At 42.1% G+C, this 22,592-nt stretch overlaps 1 protein-coding gene across 1 annotated transcript in view; it reads right to left on the reverse strand.

Moving 5' to 3' along the window:
* LOC110530977 (epidermal growth factor receptor) overlaps positions 1–15,773 on the reverse strand; it is an 86,120-nt gene extending 70,347 nt beyond the window's left edge. The window contains exon 1 of the mRNA XM_090182576.1: positions 15,472–15,773. Within this exon, the coding sequence (XP_090038702.1) occupies positions 15,472–15,571 (100 nt within the window). The 5' untranslated portion in view covers positions 15,572–15,773. The remainder of the gene's footprint in view (positions 1–15,471) is intronic.
* Positions 15,774–22,592: the final 6,819 nt, after the last annotated feature.

Genomic DNA, 22,592 nt, shown 5'->3' on the forward strand with positions numbered 1-22,592 from the left:
CAATCTTGGTTTCCTTAGACCAGAGAATCTTGTTTCTCATGGTCAGAGTCCTTTAGGTGCATTTGGCAAACTGAAGAGTGGCTTCCGTCTGATTGGTGGAGTGCTCCATAAATGGTTGTACTTCTGGAAGGTTGTCCCATCTCCACAGAGGAACTCTAGACCTCTGTCAGAGTGACCATCGTGTTCTTGGTCACCTCCCTAACCCGATTATTCAGTTTGGCCGGGGATGGCCAACTCTAGGAGTGTTGGTGATTCCAAACTTCTTCCATTTAAGAATGATGGAGGCCACTGTGTTCTTGGGGAACTTCATTGCTGTAGAAATGTTTTGTTACCTTACCCCATATCTGTGCTTCGACACCATCCTGTCTCGGAGCTCTACGAACAATTCCTTTAACCTCATGGCTTGGTTTTTGCTCTGACAGGCACTGTCAACTGTGGGACCTTATATAGAGACAGGCGTGTGCCTTTCAAAATCATGTCCAATCAATTGAATTTACCACAGGTGGACTCCAATCAAGTTGTAGAAACATCAAGGATGACCAATGTTAACAAGATTCACCTGAGCTCAATTTCAAGTCTCATAGCAAAGGTTCTGAATACTTATGTAAATAAGGCTAATTCTGTTTTTTTATATACATTTGCAAACATTTCTAAAAACCAGTTTTCGCTTTGTCGTTATTGAATATTGTGTGTAGATTGATGAGAAGAAAAAAAAATAATCTTAGAATAAGACTGTAACCTAACAAAATATGGAAAAAGTCAGGGGGTCTGAACACTTTCTGAATGCACTGTATATTTTTTGAAAGACATGTAGGCTAATTCAATTGTCATGAAGCGGAGAGCAGAAGCCGTAAAAGTTTGAACCCGAAGCATGGCACAATACTTGGCAGAGTTCCATGGTTTGTGCAAGCAATAGAGGAGGGTACAGCCTACTATTGTACACTCTTCTCCCTATTATAATTCTATGTACACTAATCTTCCAACATTACCATTTTCAGAATGAATCAAAACACCATTTTCTTTCTTTCGTGTGTAAAGACTCTCCAAACCTGTTTTTTTATGATTCATAAATACTTATCTAAACCTAAATTACCTACAAGATCAGAGTATTTTCAAATCTACTTATTGGTGCTGAAACTGAGACTAATATGCATACATTTAGATGGCTTTCTTTAATTTATCCCTAATATTCTGAACTGTCGATAAAATTAGAACTAAAAAAGGAACACCATATTTAAAAGGATGGCTTAAGATAAAAGTACTGAAAACCCTATTAAATGAAAATAAAAGAACACAAGAAAATCTGTTGGCCAGCAAGTGGGACAGTTTTCAGTGGTTGAATGAAATGTAAAATCAGAGTGAGTAAGGTAAACAAATGAAGGTAAATGAAACAATGTAATTAAATGGAATAATAATGTAGACTATACCTACTGAAGGGAAATTGGAAGATGAATGTGTGCGGTAATTAGGCCTACTGAAGGTCGACACTGATATTTAACACGGTAGAAAACGGAGACAGAGTTCGGGGTAGCCAAAAAATTAGGGCTGCCAAGGGTCGGAAACTTTCCGGTAAATGGGATGTTAAGCCCTGGAATTTGGGGATTTTTGCTTAAATTCACCCCCAAAAATGTAGCTTATAACAGTGAACCTTTTTTGTGGGACACACATAAGGCAATTCTAGGTCTTGTGGCATATTTTGGTTAGACTATCCCCAATTCAATGGAATTGCAACCCTCTGCATGCACAGTGCAGTGCACTCTTCCATCACATGTACAGCTGACTGTCAAGATCTTGCACACTAATGAGATGCTATTGAGCCCACACTACTACATGGTCTGAGCCAAGGACCACATGCTTTCTGGTAAGTTTTGATTAAAATACTGGGTGAGGTGAATATATTTTATATGACATACATTATTTTTTGTTAACTAGTAAATAGTAGCCTACAACAAAGTGTGTTGAAATCATTTCTAACTTAATTTCTGCTAGTTAGTTTTTGCTAACAGGTGGGTTTTAGCTTGCTTGAGCCTACTAACTGAGGAGTGTTAATTCACCTGTTGCCATACGTTTAATTTTAAAACATTTATCTTACAAAGGAGTTGTTTAATTTAACTGCTTAACTATTTATCTGTACATGGAATTGTATTTATTTATATTCTTTAAAAAAAAATGTATTATCTTTACAGGAAAATGCCACGGGTACTATCTGATGTGTGGAGACATTTCACTGCAGCAAATGTAGAAGGAAAAGCTGTGTACATTTGCAAATGCAGTGCCAAATCATATGTGAAGAATGCAACAAAGATGCAGAATCATCTGGCCAAGTGCATAAAATTCCCTCAGCTCTCACAACCTCTGACAAAAGTCACTACTTCTATTCGAGGTGAAAATGATGAATCTGACACCTTATCGATAGCAGCAGCTCACGGTCCTCCTGGAATCCAAAGTTGTTGTTTTTTTACCCCTATGGAGTAACGAAGTCAGAGAAATGCTGATGAATGCCTAGCTAAAGCTGTGTATGCAACTGGTTCAGCTCTGATGATCACAGGCAATGTGTATTGGAAGAGATTTCTGCATGTTCTTTGCCCACCATACACCCCTCCAAACAGACATGCTTTATCTACTAATTTGCTGGATGCAGAGTTCAACAGAGTTCAAGTGAAAGTCAAGCAAATCATCTCTGATGGGTGGTCGAATGTTTGTGGGCAAGGAATAATTAACTACATCATCTCCACCCCTCAACCAGTATTCTATAAGAGCACAGACACAAGGGACAACAGACACACTGGTCTCTATATTGCAGATGAGCTGAAGGCAGTCATCAATGACCTTGGCCCATACAAGGTATTTGCACTGGTGACAGACACTGGAGTAGCAGTAAGACGTGTGTATTTGTCTTATCCCGTGTAAATAGCCAGACTTTTTTGTATATATCTTAATGTCACTTTATCTACAAACTAAATATGCTTTCCTGCAACCCGCCTCATCCAATGTGGTAGGGATCTGCTATTTTTATTCCTTTTAACTGGAATTTCCATCAGGAGCTAGCCAGCTAACTAGCTACAAGTATTTGTTAGCCACAGCTAGCGGTCTTCACCTTTTTCCTCGGTCATCAGCCAGCCTTAGCTCGGACAACACCTGCCAGTCTGCACAGCGTGATATCAGCCCAGAGCATATCGGACTGCTTCTCTCTACCATATCACCGGATTCCTGCCGCTCTGCATCATTACACCAGATCATCGCAGCTAGCTAGCTTCAAACGAGTGGCTACTGTTAGCTAAAGCTTCTGTCCCGAAGCAAGCACCAGCTAGCCTCGAGCTAGACCCATATACCAGCTAATTCTAGGGTGACAATACCTCCTTTGCCAATAGGCCTGGACCCTTTTACTGTCGACACGTAAAATGTTTGTTTGTCTCCATATGATATGGTAAATATATCCAAAGCAAAAACATCTACATTTAAGTGGTATTAATATTACATTTGCATATATTCCCATTAATTCCAATGGAAAGTTTCCACCTCTGAATATTCCCCAAAATTTGCAAACCTACCTATAATTAAGACATTTGATAGTGTCACGTTCACAGTCTTCAAACTCCCTGTCATAAATGAGCCAAGGCGCAGCGTGCATGTAATTCCACAGCTTTAATAAAGTGAAACCTTCACAAAAACAACAGACACCAAACGTGACGCAATCGTGGCGCACACAAACACTCACAGGAAATAAATAATTACCCACAAACACAGGTGGGGAAAAGGCTGCCTAAGTATGATTCCCAATCAGAGACAATGATAGACAGCTGCCTCTGATTGGGAACCATACACGGCCAACAAAGAAACTAGAATGCCCACCCAAATCACAATAAAAAGGCTCTCTAAGGTCAGGGCGTGACAGATCTTGCATAAGCATTTCATAAACTTTAATGCTTCAGTTTCCTACAAAATGACTGGTTTCACATTTGCCTCCAGTGATAAGGTAAAAATATATCTAAAACAAGTGTAATTTAGATTTACAATTCCCTTATCCATTCGGACTACTCATTTACCTAGCTCTTATCAAGTTGTTAATTAGAGTGCATAGAGAATGTTGTCATTTCTATCTGAAAAAATAAAGTACTGTAAATGCTTTTCCGACTTGGAACCGGTAGATTCGCTAGACCTTATTCATGGAGAGGAGAGGGAGAGGAGTGGGAGGAGAGGGAGAGGAGTGGGAGGAGAGTGGGAGAGGGAGAGGAGTGGGATAGGAGAGGGAGGAGGAGAGGAGTGGGAGGAGAGAGGGAGAAGAGTGGGAGAGGAGTTGGAGGAGAGTGGGAGAGGGAGAGGAGTGGGATAGGAGAGGGAGGAGGAGAGGAGTGGGAGTGGAGTGGGAGGAGAGAGGGAGAGGAGTTGGAGAGGGAGAGGAAACCTTATTCATGGTTTCCTAAAGGTGGTGGAATTATCAGGGAATGAAGTCCAGGTCAGAATAAGACGTATCTGTAGACACCTCCACCACACCTTCATTTGTTCAATCTTTACCCAAACACATAGCTGGTGAATAGCATGCCATTCTAATGCTTAAGTTCAAGTTCAGAATACGGTAGAGAGAAAATCTAATCAAATCAAATTTTATTAGTCACATACACATGGTTAGCAGATGTTAATGCGAGTGTAGCGAAATGCTTGTGCTTCTAGTTCCGACCATGTAGTAATATCTAACAAGTAATCTAACAATTTCACAACAACTACCTTTTACACACAGTTTAAAGGAATGAATAAGAATACATAAATATAAATATATGGATGAACGATGGCCGAACGGCATAGGCAAGATGCAGTAGATGGTATCGAGTACAGTATATACAGTGGGGCAAAAAAGTATTTAGTCAGCCACCAATTGTGCAAGTTCTCCACTTAAAAAGATGAGAGAGGCCTGTAATTTTCATCATAGGTACACTTCAACTATGACAGACAAAATGAGAAGAAAAAAAATCCAGAAAATCACATTATAGGATTTTTAATGAATTTATTTGCAAATTATGGTGGAAAATAAGTATTTGGTCAATGACAAAAGTTTATCTCAATACTTTGTTATATACCCTCTGTTGGCAATGACAGAGGTTAAACGTTTTCTGTAAGTCTTCACAAGGTTTTCACACACTGTTGCTGGTATTTTGGCCTATTCCTCCATGCAGATCTCCTGTAGAGCAGTGATGTTTTGGGGCTGTTGCTGGGCAACAGAGACTTTCAACTCCCTCCAAAGATTTCCTATGGGGCTGAGATCTGGAGACTGGCTAGGCCACTCCAGGACCTTGAAATGCTTCTTACGAAGCCACTCCTTCGTTGCCCGGGCGGTGTGTTTGGGATCATTGTCATGCTGAAAGACGCAGCCACGTTTCATCTTCAATGCCCTTCCTGATGGAAGGAGGTTTTTCACTCAAAATCTCACGATACATGGCCCCATTCATTCTTCATTCTCGTCCTGGTCCCTTTGCAGAAAAACAGTCCCAAAGCATGATGTTTCCATCCCCATGCTTCACAGTAGGTATGGTGTTCTTTGGATGCAACTCAGCATTCTTTGTCCTTTCAAACACGACGAGTTGAGTTTTTACCAAAAATGTATATTTTGGTTTCATCTGACCATATGACATTCTCCCAATCTTCTTCTGGATCATCCAAATGCTCTTTAGCAAACTTCAGACGGGCCTGGACATGTACTGGCTTAAGCAGGGGGACACGTCTGGCACTGCAGGATTTGAGTCCCTGGCGGCGTAGTGTATTACTGATGGTAGGCTTTGTTACTTTGGTCCCAGCTCTCTGCAGGTCATTCACTAGGTCCCTCCGTGTGGTTCTGGGATTTTTGCTCACCGTTCTTGTGATCATTTTGACCCCACAGGGTGAGATCTTGCGTGGAGCCCCAGATCGAGGGAGATTATCAGTGGTCTTGTATGTCTTCCATTTCCTAATAATTGCTCCCACAGTTGATTTCTTCAAACCAAGCTGTTTACCTATTGCAGATTCAGTCTTCCCAGCCTGGTGCTGTTGGCGCTGTTGCGCCTTCTTCACCACGCTGTCTGTGTGGGTGGACCATTTCAGTTTGTCTGTGATGTGTACGCCAAGGAACTTAAAACTTTCCACCTTCTCCACTACTGTCCCTTCGATGTGGATAGGGGGGTGCTCCCTCTGCTGTTTCCTGAAGTACACGATCAGCTCCTTTGTTTTGTTGACGTTGAGTGGGAGGTTATTTTCCTGACACCACACTCCAAGGACCCTCACCTCCTCCCTGTAGGCCTTCTCGTCGTTGTTGGTAATCAAGCCTACCACTGTAGTGTCGTCTGCAAACTTGATGATTGAGTTGGAGGGGTGCCTGGCCACACAGTCATGGGTGAACAGGGAGTACAAGAGAGGGCTGAGAACACACCTTTGTGGAGCCCCAGTGTTGAGGATCAGCGGGGTGTAGATGTTGTTTCTTACCCTCACCACCTGGGGGCGTCCCGGCAGAAAGTCCAGGACCCAGTTGCACAGGGCGGGGTTGAGACCCAGGGTCTCGAGCTTAATGATGAGTTTGGAGGGTACTATGGTGTTAACCCATTGGGGCGGTAAGCAAATTGGAGTGGGTCTAGGGTGTCAAGTAGGGTGGAGGTGATATGATCCTTGACTAGTCTCTCAAAGCACTTCAAGATGACTGAAGCAAGTGCTACAGGGTGATTATCATTTAGCTCAGTTACCTTAGCTTTCTTGGGAATAGGAACAATGGTGGCCCTCTTGAAGCATTTGGGAACAGCAGACTGGGATAGGGATTGATTGAATATGTCCGTAAACACACCAGCCAGCTGGTCTGCGCATGCTCTGAGGACGCGGCTTGGGATGCCATCTGGGCCGTCATCCTTGCGAGGGTTAACACATTTAAATGTTTTACTTACGTTGGCTGCGGTGAAAGAGAGCCCGCAGGTTTTAGTAGCGGGCCGTGTCGATGGCACTGTATAGTCCTCAAAGCGAGCAAAGAAGTTGTTTAGTTTGTATGGGAGGAAGACATATAAAAAGGGAATTATGTTCCATTTACGCGAGCTTAACTCAGGTCAGAATAGGGGCCAGAGTGAATAGGGATTCCTCATAATCAAGATATCATAAAACAAGCAGCAACCTAGATCTACAACTGGAAGGGAAAATAGAAGACAAACATTCCGAATCTCAATCTAGATTCAGAACAGATAGGAGACTGAATTTACATATAAAAGTGGACAAATTAACTACACTGCTCAAAAAAATAAAGGGAACACTAAAATAACACATCCTAGATCTGAATGAATGAAATATTCTTATTAAATACTTTTTTCTTTACATAGTTGAATGTGCTGACAACAAAATCACACAAAAATTATCAATGGAAATCAAATTTATCAACTCATGGAGGTCTGGATTTGGAGTCACACTCAAAATTAAAGTGGAAAACCACACTACAGAGGAGAGAGAGAGAGAGAGAGACAGAGAGGAGAGAGGGAGAGTAGAGAGAGACAGAGAGGAGAGAAAAACAGAGAGGAGAGAGAGAGAAACAGAGAGGAGCGAGAGAGAGAGAGAGACAGAGAGAGAGAGAGAGAGAGAGAGGGACAGAGAGGAGAGAGAGAGGGACAGAGAGGAGAGAGAGAGGGACAGAGAGGAGAGAGAGAGAGACAGAGAGAAGAGAGAGAGTGACAGAGAGGAGAGAGATAGAGAGAGAAGAGAGGAACAGAGAGAGAGAGAGAGAGACTAGAGAAAATGCATTTATTTGCCACTTTCCATCTTTACGTACTACTTCTGTTTGCATAAACCATTTCAGTGCTTGCAGCCAACCAAGCAGACAAAAACCAAGCAAGGGAACTGGAAGTGGCTTTTTCAATTAGCCGTCATTAATATGGTTTTATTGACATACAACCCCTTTTGCACTTATGGCTCTGGTCTTCGTCTCTTTTACAACACGGAGGAACAACTGCCAATGTTTGTGCCATTATTACTGTTCAATATTTGAATAGCTGTTTGCTGCTGTATATTGATGCAGGCCTACTGTCACCGAATATGCTACATTTATAAATCATGCAACAACATATACAAATATTGTAAGTTATCTGTGTGTTGTATTAATGGATATTGGGAGTGATTTTGGTTATGGGGAAGACAACATTCATATTCAGTCAAAGCATTCAAATCACAGTCCGTATTATCTGCTAAACTTTGTTATTGGTTAAATATGGCTTGAATGCAGTAATTATAAGGAAGTGGGGGGGGGGGGGGGGGGGTCGAAGAACTCAAGTGAACAGTGGGCTTTTTTCCTGGTACACCAGATTGGCTGCACCTGTTGAGATGGTAAGATAGCAGCAGGACCTTTAGCTAGTTTTTCCAGACTAAATTAATGCGTCTCTTTCCACTGGAGCCTCTCACACAGCCACAGGTGACCAACTGGATCATGGAAAGGCTCAAAAATAACTCCATGACTCTGTTACCACAAACAAAGAAATAAGCTCAATGAGTAACTACATGCAGACAAAGTCCCCTTTCCCATGCATATCTTCAGGATTCTGCATTGGTGATGACACAGTAGTCTACCTAGGGATACAAACAGTGTGTTTATTGATAATCAACTGTAAGTCTGTCTGTGTGAGATAGGGACTGTTCAATACTTTCCATCACTACTGACCATCTGGTATGTCTAACAGCACAAGAACTGCTTATCATGACACATATTGATTCATTTCTATGACAGCAAACATGAACAGAAGCCGGATTAATGATAACAAGCTGGTATTAATGGTGTCCTAATGACATAACGGAACTGAAGAATAACAATGGGCTCCTATAGCCTCAGCGTATGATAGTGCTGAGCGATTAGCCGAATATCCTGTTATTTTTTTGGTTTTTTTAAACAGCCAATGTTCCTTTTTTATGGTGAGCTCAATGCACACATAAGCGTAGTTTCTCTAGAGATAGATCAGATCAAGCCAGAACTGTAGGGAATTGTAGTTTCCAACAGGCCAACAATATTCTACATACTGTACACAGAACAGAAATATAAATGCAACACATTAAAGATTTTACTGAGTTACAGTTCATATAAGTAAATCAGACAATTTAAATAAATTCATTAGGACAATCTATAAATGTCCTATGACTGGGACTACAGAAATGCATTGGTTGGTCACAGATATCTTTAAAAAAAGGTAGGGGTGTGGATCAGAAATCCAGTCAGTATCTGGTGTGACCACCATTTGCCTCATGCAGCACGACACAAACCTCCTTCACATAGAGGCTGTCGATTGTGAACCACAGCTTGGTGCCCTTGCTCATGTTGGCCATAGATCACAATGTTCAGCAGATCTATAGGTGTTCCTGGATACCTGCAATCTACAGAAACACCGTTGTCCCTCTGTGAAACCGTACTCCAAATGTAATCTTTCTCTGCCACTCTGAGGTAGATTAGTTTATCAAAGAGAGTAGCAGAAACAGAGTGAGTTTTCCCCCAACAGGCCACAGTTAGCTCTCATGGCCATGCTCCAGAAGCCATATCCACAACAATGGCTTAAGCAGATGAGAAATCTGGGAAGGTCAGAGAGCACGCTTGGGTTCAAATAGTGTTTGTTTTCTTTCAAACACTTTACCTACCCTTGACTGAGCTTGCCCTGGCGCAATGGAAACAATGGGTTAGTCCCAAAAGTGCAATCCCCTCACTTCTGGAACTCTAAGCAGGGCTCAATCAAACACTCAAAAGTATTTGAAAGAAAACCAATACTGTTTGAACCCCGGTCTGTTAGAGAGGCTACAATAACCAGACAAGCACCCCCTAGATTCTACTGAACAGCCAAGCTGAGATTCTAGGGTTACTGAAGTATTGTAACCTACATTTCGCTAATGCCCGACAACGGCAATATCAATCTGATCCTACAGAGTGGGCCTTAATGAAAATAAAATGTTTTTCTGAAAATATGGAAAACAATAGATGACGGATAGAGAGTCTAGAGAGATGTTGGTTGGAATCCAACAGAGAACATGAAGTGTTAAGGAAGATAAGGTTTCTGGTATGGTACAGTGGCACTGAGGTATGATAATGAAGGTGTGCAAGAAGGCCAAAGGTAAAAAAGGATCGGAAGCACACTAGGCTTTATTGACAATATTTGATCCCTTAGGTCTTCATCAGGTCAGACCTGAACATGATCTTTGACCTCCAGCACCTGCTGTGCCAATATGTAATATTCTCTTATACAAGAATAGGGGAGATACATGAGTCTGAATATATGATAGTATTCACACAGCTTCATTAAAAGATAGCAGTTTGGCTGTGCCACTTTCACTGGACACATACCTACACATCTCACATGCTCTCAGTCACCCAGACCTACCATCATACAAGAGCTCCAGTCATCTATTAACTGGGAATAGCAGAATATTGCAGCATATTGATATAAGGAGGCTTGGTAAGTTGTGTCCACGCGGGCCGGGCCTTGCTTCGCAGGCAGCCTGGTGTTGTGATGGGGATTAAGGATTTAGCTGTGAACATGTCCCTATGATTAGACTGATCTGACACAGGTCATCTTTTATTGTCTCTGGACCCACAGAGACAGATAGAAAGGACCTCTTCCTACTCCATGTCTCTTGTCTCTCTGACAGCTTGGCATGGGGAGAGATGTGATGAGATGACACACCGAAAAGATGGGAGGAATTTTTAGGACTGCCTGCAATAAGAAAGAAATGTCAGCCATCTATCTGCAAATTCGATGTGTCATCTCTATCAAAAACAGGAATTTTGGGGTGACAGCAACAAGAACCATCTCAACCATCTCCGACTTCTCCAAATAGAGATCCACTGGAAGACATATTGACTGAAATGCATTCGAGCCCAGTAATGTATAATTGCTGGAGTGATTGCTTCTGGGTGGATGATGAGGATAATTATCTGGGTCATATTAGCGTCTTCTCAGAAGATAACAGTTTATCATCATTGATACCAATGGCGTGCGGGAAGAAACATCAGATGAGCTCTCAGATTAACTTTTTTTTTACCAAATATTGTAGGCAGGCCCTTGACTAGAGTCCATGGATATTGATTTAGGGACCCCGCCAGTGAAAAACTATCTAGGGGAAACTCTGCGCCAACGTAGTCTGTTTGGCATGACAATGACAGCAATGGCTTTGGCAAGACAATACAAACAGATCTGGGACCAGGTTAGTACCAACTTGCAGAAATAAACATTGGAAGATCTCTTAACACTAGTTCTACCTAAATCCCACCACCAGCAGCACTAAATGGGGTGCTGGGCCCAGGCTGTCACATTAGGACTGGCAGAACGCTTTGGCCTCCCGAGTGGCACAGCATTCTAATGCTAGATGCATTACTACAGACCCTGGTTCGATCCCGGGCTATATCACAACCGGCCGTGATCGGGAGTCCCATAGGGCAGCGCACCATCGGCACAGCGACGTCCTGGTTAGGGGAGGGTTTAGCCGGGGTAGGCCGTCATTGTTCTTAACTGACTTGCCTAGTTAAAAAAGGTTCAATAAAATAAAAAATAAATAAAAATAATTGACATGGCCCCCTTCCTGTGGGAGATGGGTAATTGTTGGTAAATGCATTGTCAAATCTCCCACTCATCTCAAAGAGGGGATAAGGAGCCCAGTAGCCCACTGCTTTGCCTTGATGTCATCCCCATGCATACAGGATAACCACATAAATATATTCAGATCCCCAGTGCAAACTCAGGCAGGAATTTCAGCTCTTGTTGTCACTAATTTAGGAGGTTTGTTAGTGTTTTTCTCACACCAGTTCAACACTGACATTTAGTCCCAGGAGAGAAATAGAATAGTCTCTTGAATTCTAGAAAAATCCACTAGTTTAGAGTACTTTTCAAAAGATGAGTTGAATGGGAAAGACAAGGCACAACCTGAACCTCATTAACATATTGTGACATTGTTGACATCTACTCTTCACTGAGTAACTCATGACTTTATGTGTAACCACAAACACTCAGCAATCAGAACCTCTCAGCTACTTTTATAAGACATACTGAAACGTTTCAGATTGTTGTTTTGACATCAGCCAACATGAGGAGAATTATGTCAAATTAACAGACTATAACATACTGTAATTTCGCACCATGTTCATTCTGGCTTGAATATTTTGCGAACTGTGAGTGTGTGTTATGAAAAAGTTGCTAGTAAAAGAAACATCTGTCACAGCCCGTGGCCAAACAACAAAAAGACGTTTGCCTTCGTCCTCTTAAACCATATGGCAGGACTGTGAAATTCTATGTAACACCATCTTTCTATGTACTGAAACTTAAAAAGACAAATTCTCCAGTCCAGTGACTATTTCTTTGCTTCTCTCTCTTTTTATTGGCTCTCTAAAAGCCTTATTTAGGGTCCTTTCACAACAGGGGGCCAATGTGCTCTGTCCGGTTTGTTTAGCTGCTCTGAAATATTTAGGAAATCTGTCTTTTGGCTCACAAACACGCCTGCCTTGTTATGATTCTGTGAACACCGGCTAGGACTGGGAAAGGATCTTATCTTAATGAGTTTTCGGGGGGGATACCTGCACAAAAAGTGGTTTTCCTCCATACCTTGTTCTCCATCTTCTTTTAAAATAGGGAGCCAATTTGTTTTTACACTTATTTCCCTGACTGATCAAAACTTGTTTTCTCGTCGCTCTGAGGCAGACATACGGTGAGCAATATGCTTAAAACATCGAATCACAATTATTATTATTTTTTTTTAATCACAGTATCGAATCGAAATACAAATAGAATCGCAAAACATATTGTATCGGCACCCAAGTATCGTGATAATAACCTGAATTGTCAGGTTCCTGACAATTCCCAGCCTTAAACTTAATAGAACCAGCTGATGAAACCTGTTGCAATTGGAGCTAGTCAGGAACCATGTTTTTGGCCTCCGAGTTTGAGTGCACTTATTGTAAATCGCTCTAAATAAGAACATCCGCAAGCTACCCAACATGACTCAAATGAAACATAAATGTTTTGATCTCAATAAAGATTTTTTCCACAATATTGCCACCACAAAGTAATCAATTTGCCTTCTTGTCAGCTGAGGGATAACATGTACTTCACTGGATGTTAGTCTTATTGGCTCCTGGTTTACTCTGGTTTAAATGCATTTGAGGTGTCAAAAGTACATCGTAGGGAGAGCAAAAAACACCCCAAGATAAGAAACCTATGATAATGTCAAGTCTAAAATGTGAAGTCCCAAAGAACAGGAGAGGAGAGTGGACAATGGCAACTGACCAAGTAAAGCAGAACAATCACCACCTGGAGTTTCTCAAAGCTAATACACAAATCATCCAGCAGGTAAAGTGAGTGGCATACTGGCATACTCAAACAAAATAAAACACTGGTCAATTAAGTATGTACAAAAAATTGTTCTCCAACATACACTGTATATACAAAAGTATGTGGACACCCCTTCAAATTAGTGGATTTGGCTATTTCAGCCACAGCTGTTGCTGGCAGGTGTACAAAGTCGAGCACACAGCCATGTAATCTCCATAGACAAACATTGGCAGTAGAAGGGTCTTACTGAAGAGCTTAGTGACTTTAAACGTGGCACCGTCATAGGATGCCACCTTTCCAACAAGTCAGTTCGTCAAATGTCTGCCCTGCTAGAGCTGCCCCGGTCAACTCTAAGTGCTGTTATTGTGAAGTGGAAACCTCTAGGAGCTGCAACGGCTCAGCCGCGTAGTGGTAGGCCACACAAGCTCACAGAACGGGACCGCCGGGTGCTGAAGCATGTAAAAATCGTCTGTCCCCGGTTGCAACACTCACCACCGAGTTCCAAACTGCCTCTGGAAGCAACGGCAGCATAATAACTGTTCTTAGGGAGCTTCATGAAACGGGTTTCCATGACCGAGCAGCCACACACAAGCCTAGCGTTGGCTGGAGTGGTGTTAAGCTTGCCACCATTGGACTCTGGAGCAGTGGAAATGCACTCTCTGGAGTGATGAATCACGCTTTACCATCTGGCAGTCTGACGGACGAATATGGGTTTGGCAGATGCCAGGAGAACCCTAGCTGCACCAATGCATAGTGCCAACTGTAAAGTTTGGTGGAGGAGGAATAATGGTCTGGGACTGTTTTTCATGGTTCGGGCTAGGCCTCTTAATTCAAGTGAAGGGAATTCTTAATGCTACATACAGCATACAATGACATTCTAGACGATTCTGTGCTTCCAACTTTGTGGCAACAGTTTGAAGAAGGCCCTTTATAGTTTCAGCATGACAATGCCCCCGTGCACAGAGAGAGGTCCATACAGATATGGTTTGTTGAGATCGGTATGGAAGAACTTGACTGGCCTGCACACAGCCCTGACCTCAACCCCATTGAACACCTTTGGGAGGAATTGGAACACCAACTGTGAGCCAGGCCTAATCACCCAACATCAGTGCATTTTGTGATTGAATGTAAGCAAGTCCCCACAGCAATGTTCCAACATCTAGTGGAAAGCCTTCCCAGAAGAATGGAGGCTGTTATAAGCAGCAATGGAGAGTAACTACATATTAATACCCATGATTTTGGAATGAGATGTTCGACAAGCAGGTGTCCACATAACTTTTGGTCATGTAGTATATGTTACAATGTAAAATGTGATACAGTGGAAGTCATTGCAAAACAACTTTCCTCCCTTTCCAGGGAATCATCAATGGCTAGAATATTCTGGTGCGTTGCCTAATGCTGCATTCCTAACCAAGCTGGAAGGTGGTAATTACCAGTTGTCAAGTTGTAAAGACCAGTTGGATGCATTCACATGCTTTGAACTTGTTGGCCAACAAGCTGCGTCAACCATACACTAAAAGTACATGCTTGTAAAGATATTAGTGTTCAATAAAGATATGAATAGATCGCTTTTTATAAATCATTTTGTTGCATTTAACTGCTGAAAATGCTGTTACTGATGTCATTTCCTCAATAGGTGACGTCAGATGTCAGCATGTGGGCGAAGTCGGAGCACAGGGATGATAGACCTAGTAATTACCAGTTGGAGGGGCTTTCAAGTGAATTTTCCCCAATTCGTATTTGGTAAATACCACCTTCCCACTTGGTTATGAATGCAGCATAAATTCTTCGTTTCGCATGGGATGTGTACTGTAGTTGCGCTGTAGTGGTCTATTGGTCCATGTTTGTGTGTGTGTTCCTTGGCACCTCAAACAGTACCTACTATGAAAGTCTATCACCGAACTTTCTATAAAATGTAGGCAATCATAATATACCTTGAGTGAACTATTTTTTTTTACAAGTGGGCTACATAGTCCCAGACAAGTAACAACCAGCAAGACCTCTTCACTAAGGTTACTGGATTCTTTCCCATGCTGGTTTTCTGGAGTTTCTAAAGCTTGAAAGTGTTTTACGCTCGCGGTAGTGAAATGCCTGAACTTTCGTTGATAATCTAAAGAAATGCAACTAGGATTCCAAAAATGTTCACTAAAATAGGCGAATATAAGCACATGATATTTCTTTGTCTTACCTTTCTTTTCCGGCAACGCATAGGAGACCAAAGAGGTGAAAATGATCCAGATTTGAAACAGTGTAGCCATGGTATTTGTTAAACTCGAATACGAATGCATGAAAACGTGTCAGTCCATACTAATTATGCATAAAATCCAACTAACTTTACATTAAAACTGTGAGGTGGCGTCAACTGAAGGACTTATCTTTACTTGTAAGTTTGACAGCTCCTTCTCCTCCTGTATTTCTCAACAGTACGAGACGTTCGAAGGAAAGCGAGAGAAACCGAAGGGATTTCTGACGTCATCAGTAGGGAGGACCACTGGTGTAAATTCTCAGGCATCCTCTCAGGTCACCAGATAAGAAATTGCAAAGGGTCCCTTTTCAATTTTTCTATATGAAGTTACGTATTCTAATGTAATTTGCATGATTAACGAAAATACAGAAGGCAGGGTAGCCTAGTGGTTAGAGTGTTGGACTAGTAACCGGAAGGTTGCAAGTTCAAACCCCCAAGGTACAAATCTGTCATTCTGCCCCTGAACAGGCAGTTAACCCACTTCCTAGGCTGTCTTTGAAAATAAGAATTTGTTCTTAACTGACTTGCCTAGTTAAATAAAAGTTAATTAATTTGATAGACTATGTAAATAGTTAACTACAATTTACATGCCTTCAGTTAAATAGAGGCGTTGATATTGATAGGAAGTGTTACTCTGACTAAAACCATAGCAACATTATATTGCAATCTTGTCACCCTCAGTCTTCCTCACTTATTTTTTGGACCTAAAACAAACAAGTGATCAGAGTAACACCGTCAGGGTTCGACAAGTTCATGGCCAATTAATAGCATGTGCAGACAATTGTTGACAGAAGGTCAGCCAGGTCAAAGTGATCTAAATGGCCGCCGAGCCAGAGATGTTTGTGTTGCTGTACACAGAGCTGTGTGTGTGTGTGTTTCTCTACACAGAGCAGACTCTGTGGGGACAGGAGTGATAGAAAACATTTGTCACATCGGTCGTTATCTCATTATGCTGGAATCGAATGGCTCTGCAAATTGTCTTTGGTTGCAGAACAGAGGAGGAAGAGGATATCATGTGTATCGGTGAAGTTACTACCATTTCTACTCTTCTCACAGAGTGCTTGGCTAAAGACAAATAGGTACAGTAGGGTTTGATTTTTTATGCTATTTTGAGAATGTGGATGTGTTGCAACTGTTTCTTAGGAAAAAGGAATCTAATTTTTTATTTTTTTTATACAGTCCGTATTGACCCCGTTCTGGGTCCAGATCCAGACCACAGTCCGTCTGAGTATGGCTGATCTATGGCATATGGGGTTTGTAGTTTATGGCAGCCTACCCTGAACACAATTGAACCTGATATGAGAGGTCAGGACTCACCTTGCTGTGTTGGACCTCCGTAACCTTACATTTCTCCTGGATCTGATGTTGCCTTCGCATTCTTCAGCTGTGGACAGAGAGGAACATCAATACACTTTCAAGTGGACTACACTCCAACTGCCTGTTTTAAAGGAAGGTAGTTATTGTTGCACAGGAGATTGGTGGCACCTTAGTTTGGGAGGAGGGGCTTGTGGTAATGGCTGGTGCGGAATCAATGGAATGATATCAAATACATCAAACACGTTGTTTGATGGTTTGTGGTAGTTTGATGCCATTCCATATGCTCCGCTCCAGCCATTATTATGAGCCGTCCTCCCCTCAGCAGCCTCCACTATATTGTTGTGCCTTATATATCCAGTCTATCAGATGGTTTGTCTTGTCTTTAACACTCACTGACCTCTTTCTCCCAGATGGTTTGTCTTTAACACTCACTGACCTCTTTCTCCCAGATGGTTTGTCTTTAACACTCACTGATCTCTTTCTCCCAGATGGTTTGTCTTGTCTTTAACACTCACTGACCTCTTTCTCCCAGATGGTTTGTCTTTAACACTCACTGACCTCTTTCCCCCAGATGGTTTGTCTTGTCTTTAACACTCACTGACCTCTTTCTCCCAGATGGTTTGTCTTTAACACTCACTGACCTCTTTCCCCCAGATGGTTTGTCTTTAACACTCACTGACCTCTTTCTCCCAGATGGTTTGTCTTTACACTCACTGACCTCTTTCTCCCAGATGGTTTGTCTTGTCTTTAACACTCACTGACCTCTTTCTCCCAGATGGTTTGTCTTTAACACTCACTGACCTCTTTCTCCCAGATGGTTTGTCTTTAACACTCACTGACCTCTTTCCCCCAGATGGTTTGTCTTGTCTTTAACACTCACTGACCTCTTTCTCCCAGATGGTTTGTCTTTAACACTCACTGACCTCTTTCTCCCAGATGGTTTGTCTTTACACTCACTGACCTCTTTCTCCCAGATGGTTTGTTTTGTCTTTAAGACTCACTTTTAGGGCTGGGACTAGGGCTATGGCTGAGAATAGGGTTGGGTCTATGTCTGGGGCAAGGCCTGGAGCTCGGGCTGGGACTAAGGCTATGGCTGGTACAAGGGCTGGGGTTGGGTCTATGGCTGGGGCAGTTCCTGGAGGTCAGACTGGGACTAGGGCTTTGCCTGGGGCTATATGGTTATCAACAGCCTCTCTGATTGTTATGTTGACATATAGCTCAGGAATTCTGTGGAATCTGTCTTCATGGTCCAAACACACCAAGACAGTTGTGAAGAGGACACGGAAACACCTATTCCCCCTCAGGAGACTGAAAAGATTTGGCATAGGTCCACAGATCCTCAAAAAGTTATACAGCTGCACCATCGAGAGCACCCTGGTTGCATCACCGCCTGGTATGGCAACTACTCGGCCTCCGACCGCAAGGCGCTACAGACGGTAGTGTGGCAGGCCTGTTACACCACTGGGGCCAAGCTTCCTGCCTCCCAGGACCTCTATACCATGCAGTGTCAGAAGTAGGCTCTAAACATTGCCATAGACTGTTCTCTCTGCTGCCGCACGGCAAGCAGTACCAGAGCTCCAAGTCTAGGTCAGAAAGGCTTCTTAACAGCTTCTACCCACAAGCCATAAGACTGCTGAACAGCTAATCAAATGGCTACCCAGACTATTTGCATTGATCCCCCCTTTTGTTACGCTGCTGCTACTCGCTGTTTATTATCTATGCATAGTTACTTTACCCCTTCCTACATTACCTCGACTAACCTGTACCCCCGCACGTTGACTCGGTACCAGTACCCCCCGTATATAGCCTCATTATTGTTATTTTATTGTTGCTCTTTTATTTTTTACTTTAGTTTATTTAGTAAATATTTTTCCTAACCAACAATGCAGTTAAGAAAAATACGAGTTAAGTCCTTGTAAGTAAGCATTTCACGGTAAGGTCTACTACACCTGTTGTATTTGGCGAATGTGAGAAATAAAATTTGATTTTGATTTGATATCTCCAGACAAAGTGGACGTTGGTAATGGTCACTGCTGTCCCAGCTTTCACTAATACAGGTGTTGCAGAAGCTGTGTCCAGATGGAATGGAGACTGGCTCAGTGAACACATCCAGACAGCTGGAGCACTGTGTATCTTCAGAAACGTCACACTGGAGGCAGGGGCGCAACGTTTACTGGAATTGCATTTTTGTCCTCCCCCAGTTTTATAATTGGAATGTGATACAAAATTAGGCAACGGAGTGCTTTAGGACCGTGTTGACACCTCTGAGCGGTTGGGTAGACGGTTTCGAATGTTTATCCGACTGGATAAAAAATAACATATGTTTATGACCCCCCCCCCCACTTCTAAAACCAAAGTTGTGCCCCTGGCTGGAGGAACACATATCTGGGAATAAAGACACAAGTGGAGCCAACACAAGTCTTCAGGTCTGAGGCAAGGGTACTCATCACATGAGCATATAGACATGAGTATACACTCCCTTACGTATTCATTTGGACAGTGAAGATGAAACGTTTAATTTGGCTCTAAACTCATTTTGGGTTTGATATTGAATGTTTTATATGAGGCGACATGACAGAATGTCACCTTTTATTTGAGGGCATTTTCATACATATCTGTTTTATCTTAGGGGAGTGCATATACAGTCAGGTCCATAATTATTGGCACCCTTGATAAAGATGAGCGAAAAATACTGTATATAATACATTGAAATAATGAGATATATTGTACTAATACAATTGCTCAGAGAAATACTTTTTGTTTAGAAAGTAATAAAAACATTTCTCAAAAAGATAGGGGTCAAAATGATTGTCACTCCTGTTTTCAATCCTCTAACACCCTTCCTATGCCAGGATAACAACACTGAGCCTTTTTCTCAAATGTTTTATGAGATTAGAGGACATATTGGGAAGGATATTAGACCATTCCTCCATAGAGAATCTTTCCAGATCCTTGATATCTTTCTGTACTCTGCCCACTTCAATTCAAAGCATCATGTAGTAACCAAAAAAGTGTTTAACAAATCAAAATATATACAGTGCCTTGCGAAAGTATTCAGCCCCCTTGAACTTTGCGACCTTTTGCCACATTTCAGGCTTCAAACATGAAGATATAAAACTGTATTTTTTTGTGAAGAATCAACAACAAGTGGGACACAATCATGAAGTGGAACGACATTTATTGGATATTTCAAACTTTTTTAACAAATCAAAAACTGAAAAATTGGGCGTGCCAAATTATTCAGCCCCCTTAAGTTATTAATACTTTGTAGCGCCACCTTTTGCTGCGATTACAGCTGTAAGTCGCTTGGGGTATGTCTCTATCAGTTTTGCACATCGAGAGACTGACATTTTTTCCCATTCCTCCTTGCAAAACAGCTCGAGCTCAGTGAGGTTGGATGGAGAGCATTTGTGAACAGCAGTTTTCAGTTCTTTCCACAGATTCTCGATTGGATTCAGGTCTGGACTTTGACTTGGCCATTCTAACACCTGGATATGTTTATTTTTGAACCATTCCATTGTAGATTTTGCTTTATGTTTTGGATCATTGTCTTGTTGGAACACAAATCTCCGTCCCAGTCTCAGGTCTTTTGCAGACTCCATCAGGTTTTCTTCCAGAATGGTCCTGTATTTGGCTCCATCCATCTTCCCATCAATTTTAACCATCTTCCCTGTCCCTGCTGAAGAAAAGCAGGCCCAAACCATGATGCTGCCACCACCATGTTTGACAGTGGGGATGGTGTGTTCAGCTGTGTTGCTTTTACGCCAAACATAACGTTTTGCATTGTTGCCAAAAAGTTCAATTTTGGTTTCATCTGACCAGGGCACCTTCTTCCACATGTTTGGTGTGTCTCCCAGGTGGCTTGTGGCAAACTTTAAACAACACTTTTTATGGATATCTTTAAGAAATGGCTTTCTTCTTGCCACTCTTCCATAAAGGCCAGATTTGTGCAATATACGACTGATTGTTGTCCTATGGACAGAGTCTCCCACCTCAGCTGTAGATCTCTGCAGTTCATCCAGAGTGATCATGGGCCTCTTGGCTGCATCTCTGATCAGTCTTCTCCTTGTATGAGCTGAAAGTTTAGAGGGACGGCCAGGTCTTGGTAGATTTGCAGTGGTCTGATACTCCTTCTATTTCAATATTATCGCTTGCACAGTGCTCCTTGTGATGTTTAAAGCTTGGGAAATCTTTTTGTATCCAAATCCGGCTTGAAACTTCTTCACAACAGTATCTCGGACCTGCCTGGTGTGTTCCTTGTTCTTCATGATGCTCTCTGCGCTTTTAACGGACCTCTGAGACTATCACAGTGCAGGTGCATTTATACGGAGACTTGATTACACACAGGTGGATTGTATTTATCATAATTAGTCATTTAGGTCAACATTGGATCATTCAGAGATCCTCACTGAACTTCTGGAGAGAGTTTGCTGCACTGAAAGTAAAGAGGCTGAATAATTTTGCACGCCCAATTTTTCAGTTTTTGATTTGTTAAAAAAGTTTGAAATATCCAATAAATGTCGTTCCACTTCATGATTGTGTCCCACTTGTTGTTGATTCTTCACAAAAAAATACAGTTTTATATCTTTATGTTTGAAGCCTGAAATGTGGCAAAAGGTCGCAAAGTTCAAGGGGGCCGAATACTTTCGCAAGGCACTGTATATTTTTTTATTCTTCAAAGTAGCAACCTTTTGCCTTGATGATGACAGCTTTGCACACTCTTGGCATTCACTCAACCAGCTTCATGAAGAATGCTTTTCCAACCGTCTTGAAAGAGTTTCAGCATGTGCTGAGCACTTGTTGGCTGCTTTTACTTCACTCTGCAGTCCGACTCATCCCAAAACATCTCAAATGGGTTGAGGTTGGGTGATTGTGGAGACCAGGTCATCTGATGCAGCACTCCATCACTCTCCTCCTTGGTCAAATAGCATTTGCACAGCCTGGAGGTGTGTTGGGTCATTGTCCTGTTGAAAAACAAATGATAGTCCCACTAAGCATGAACCAGATGGGATGGCGTATCTCTCCAGAATGCTGTGGTAGCCATGCTGGTCAAGTGTGCCTTGAATTCAAAATAAATCACTGACACTGTCACCAACAAAGCACCATCACACCTCCTCCTCCATGCTTCACGGTGGGAACCACACATGTGGAGATCAACTGTTCACCTGCTCTGCATCTCACAAAGACATGGCGGTTGGAACCAAAAATCGCACATTTGGAACCATCAGACCAATGGAAAGATTTCCACCAGTCTAATGCTCATTGCTCATAAATCTTGCCCCAAGCAATACTCTTCTTATTATTGGTGTCCTTAGTAGTGTTTTTTCTACAGCAATTCGACCAATAAGGCCTGATTCACACAGTCTCCTCTGAGGAGTTGATGTTGAAATGTGTCTGTTACTTGAACTCTGTGAAGCATTTATTTGGACTGCAGTATCTGAGGCTGGTAACTATAATGAACTTATCCTTTGAGGGTTTTTGCGACTGCACTTGAAGAAACTTCCAGATTGACTGATCTTCATGTCTTAAAGTAATGATGGACTGTCGTTACTCTTTGCTTATTTGAGCTGTTCTTGCCATTATATGGACTTAGCCCTATTTGGTAAAAGACTACCTTCTGTATACCAACCCCTTTCTTGTTACAACACAACTGATTGGCTCAAGCGCAGTAAGAAAGAAAGAAATTCCACAAATTACCTTTAACAGGGAACACATGTTAATTGAAATGTATTCCAGGTGACTACCTC

Source organism: Oncorhynchus mykiss, chromosome 8 (genome assembly GCF_057628025.1).
Source record: "Oncorhynchus mykiss isolate SJ-2025 chromosome 8, ASM5762802v1, whole genome shotgun sequence".
Classification (NCBI taxonomy): domain Eukaryota; kingdom Metazoa; phylum Chordata; class Actinopteri; order Salmoniformes; family Salmonidae; genus Oncorhynchus; species Oncorhynchus mykiss.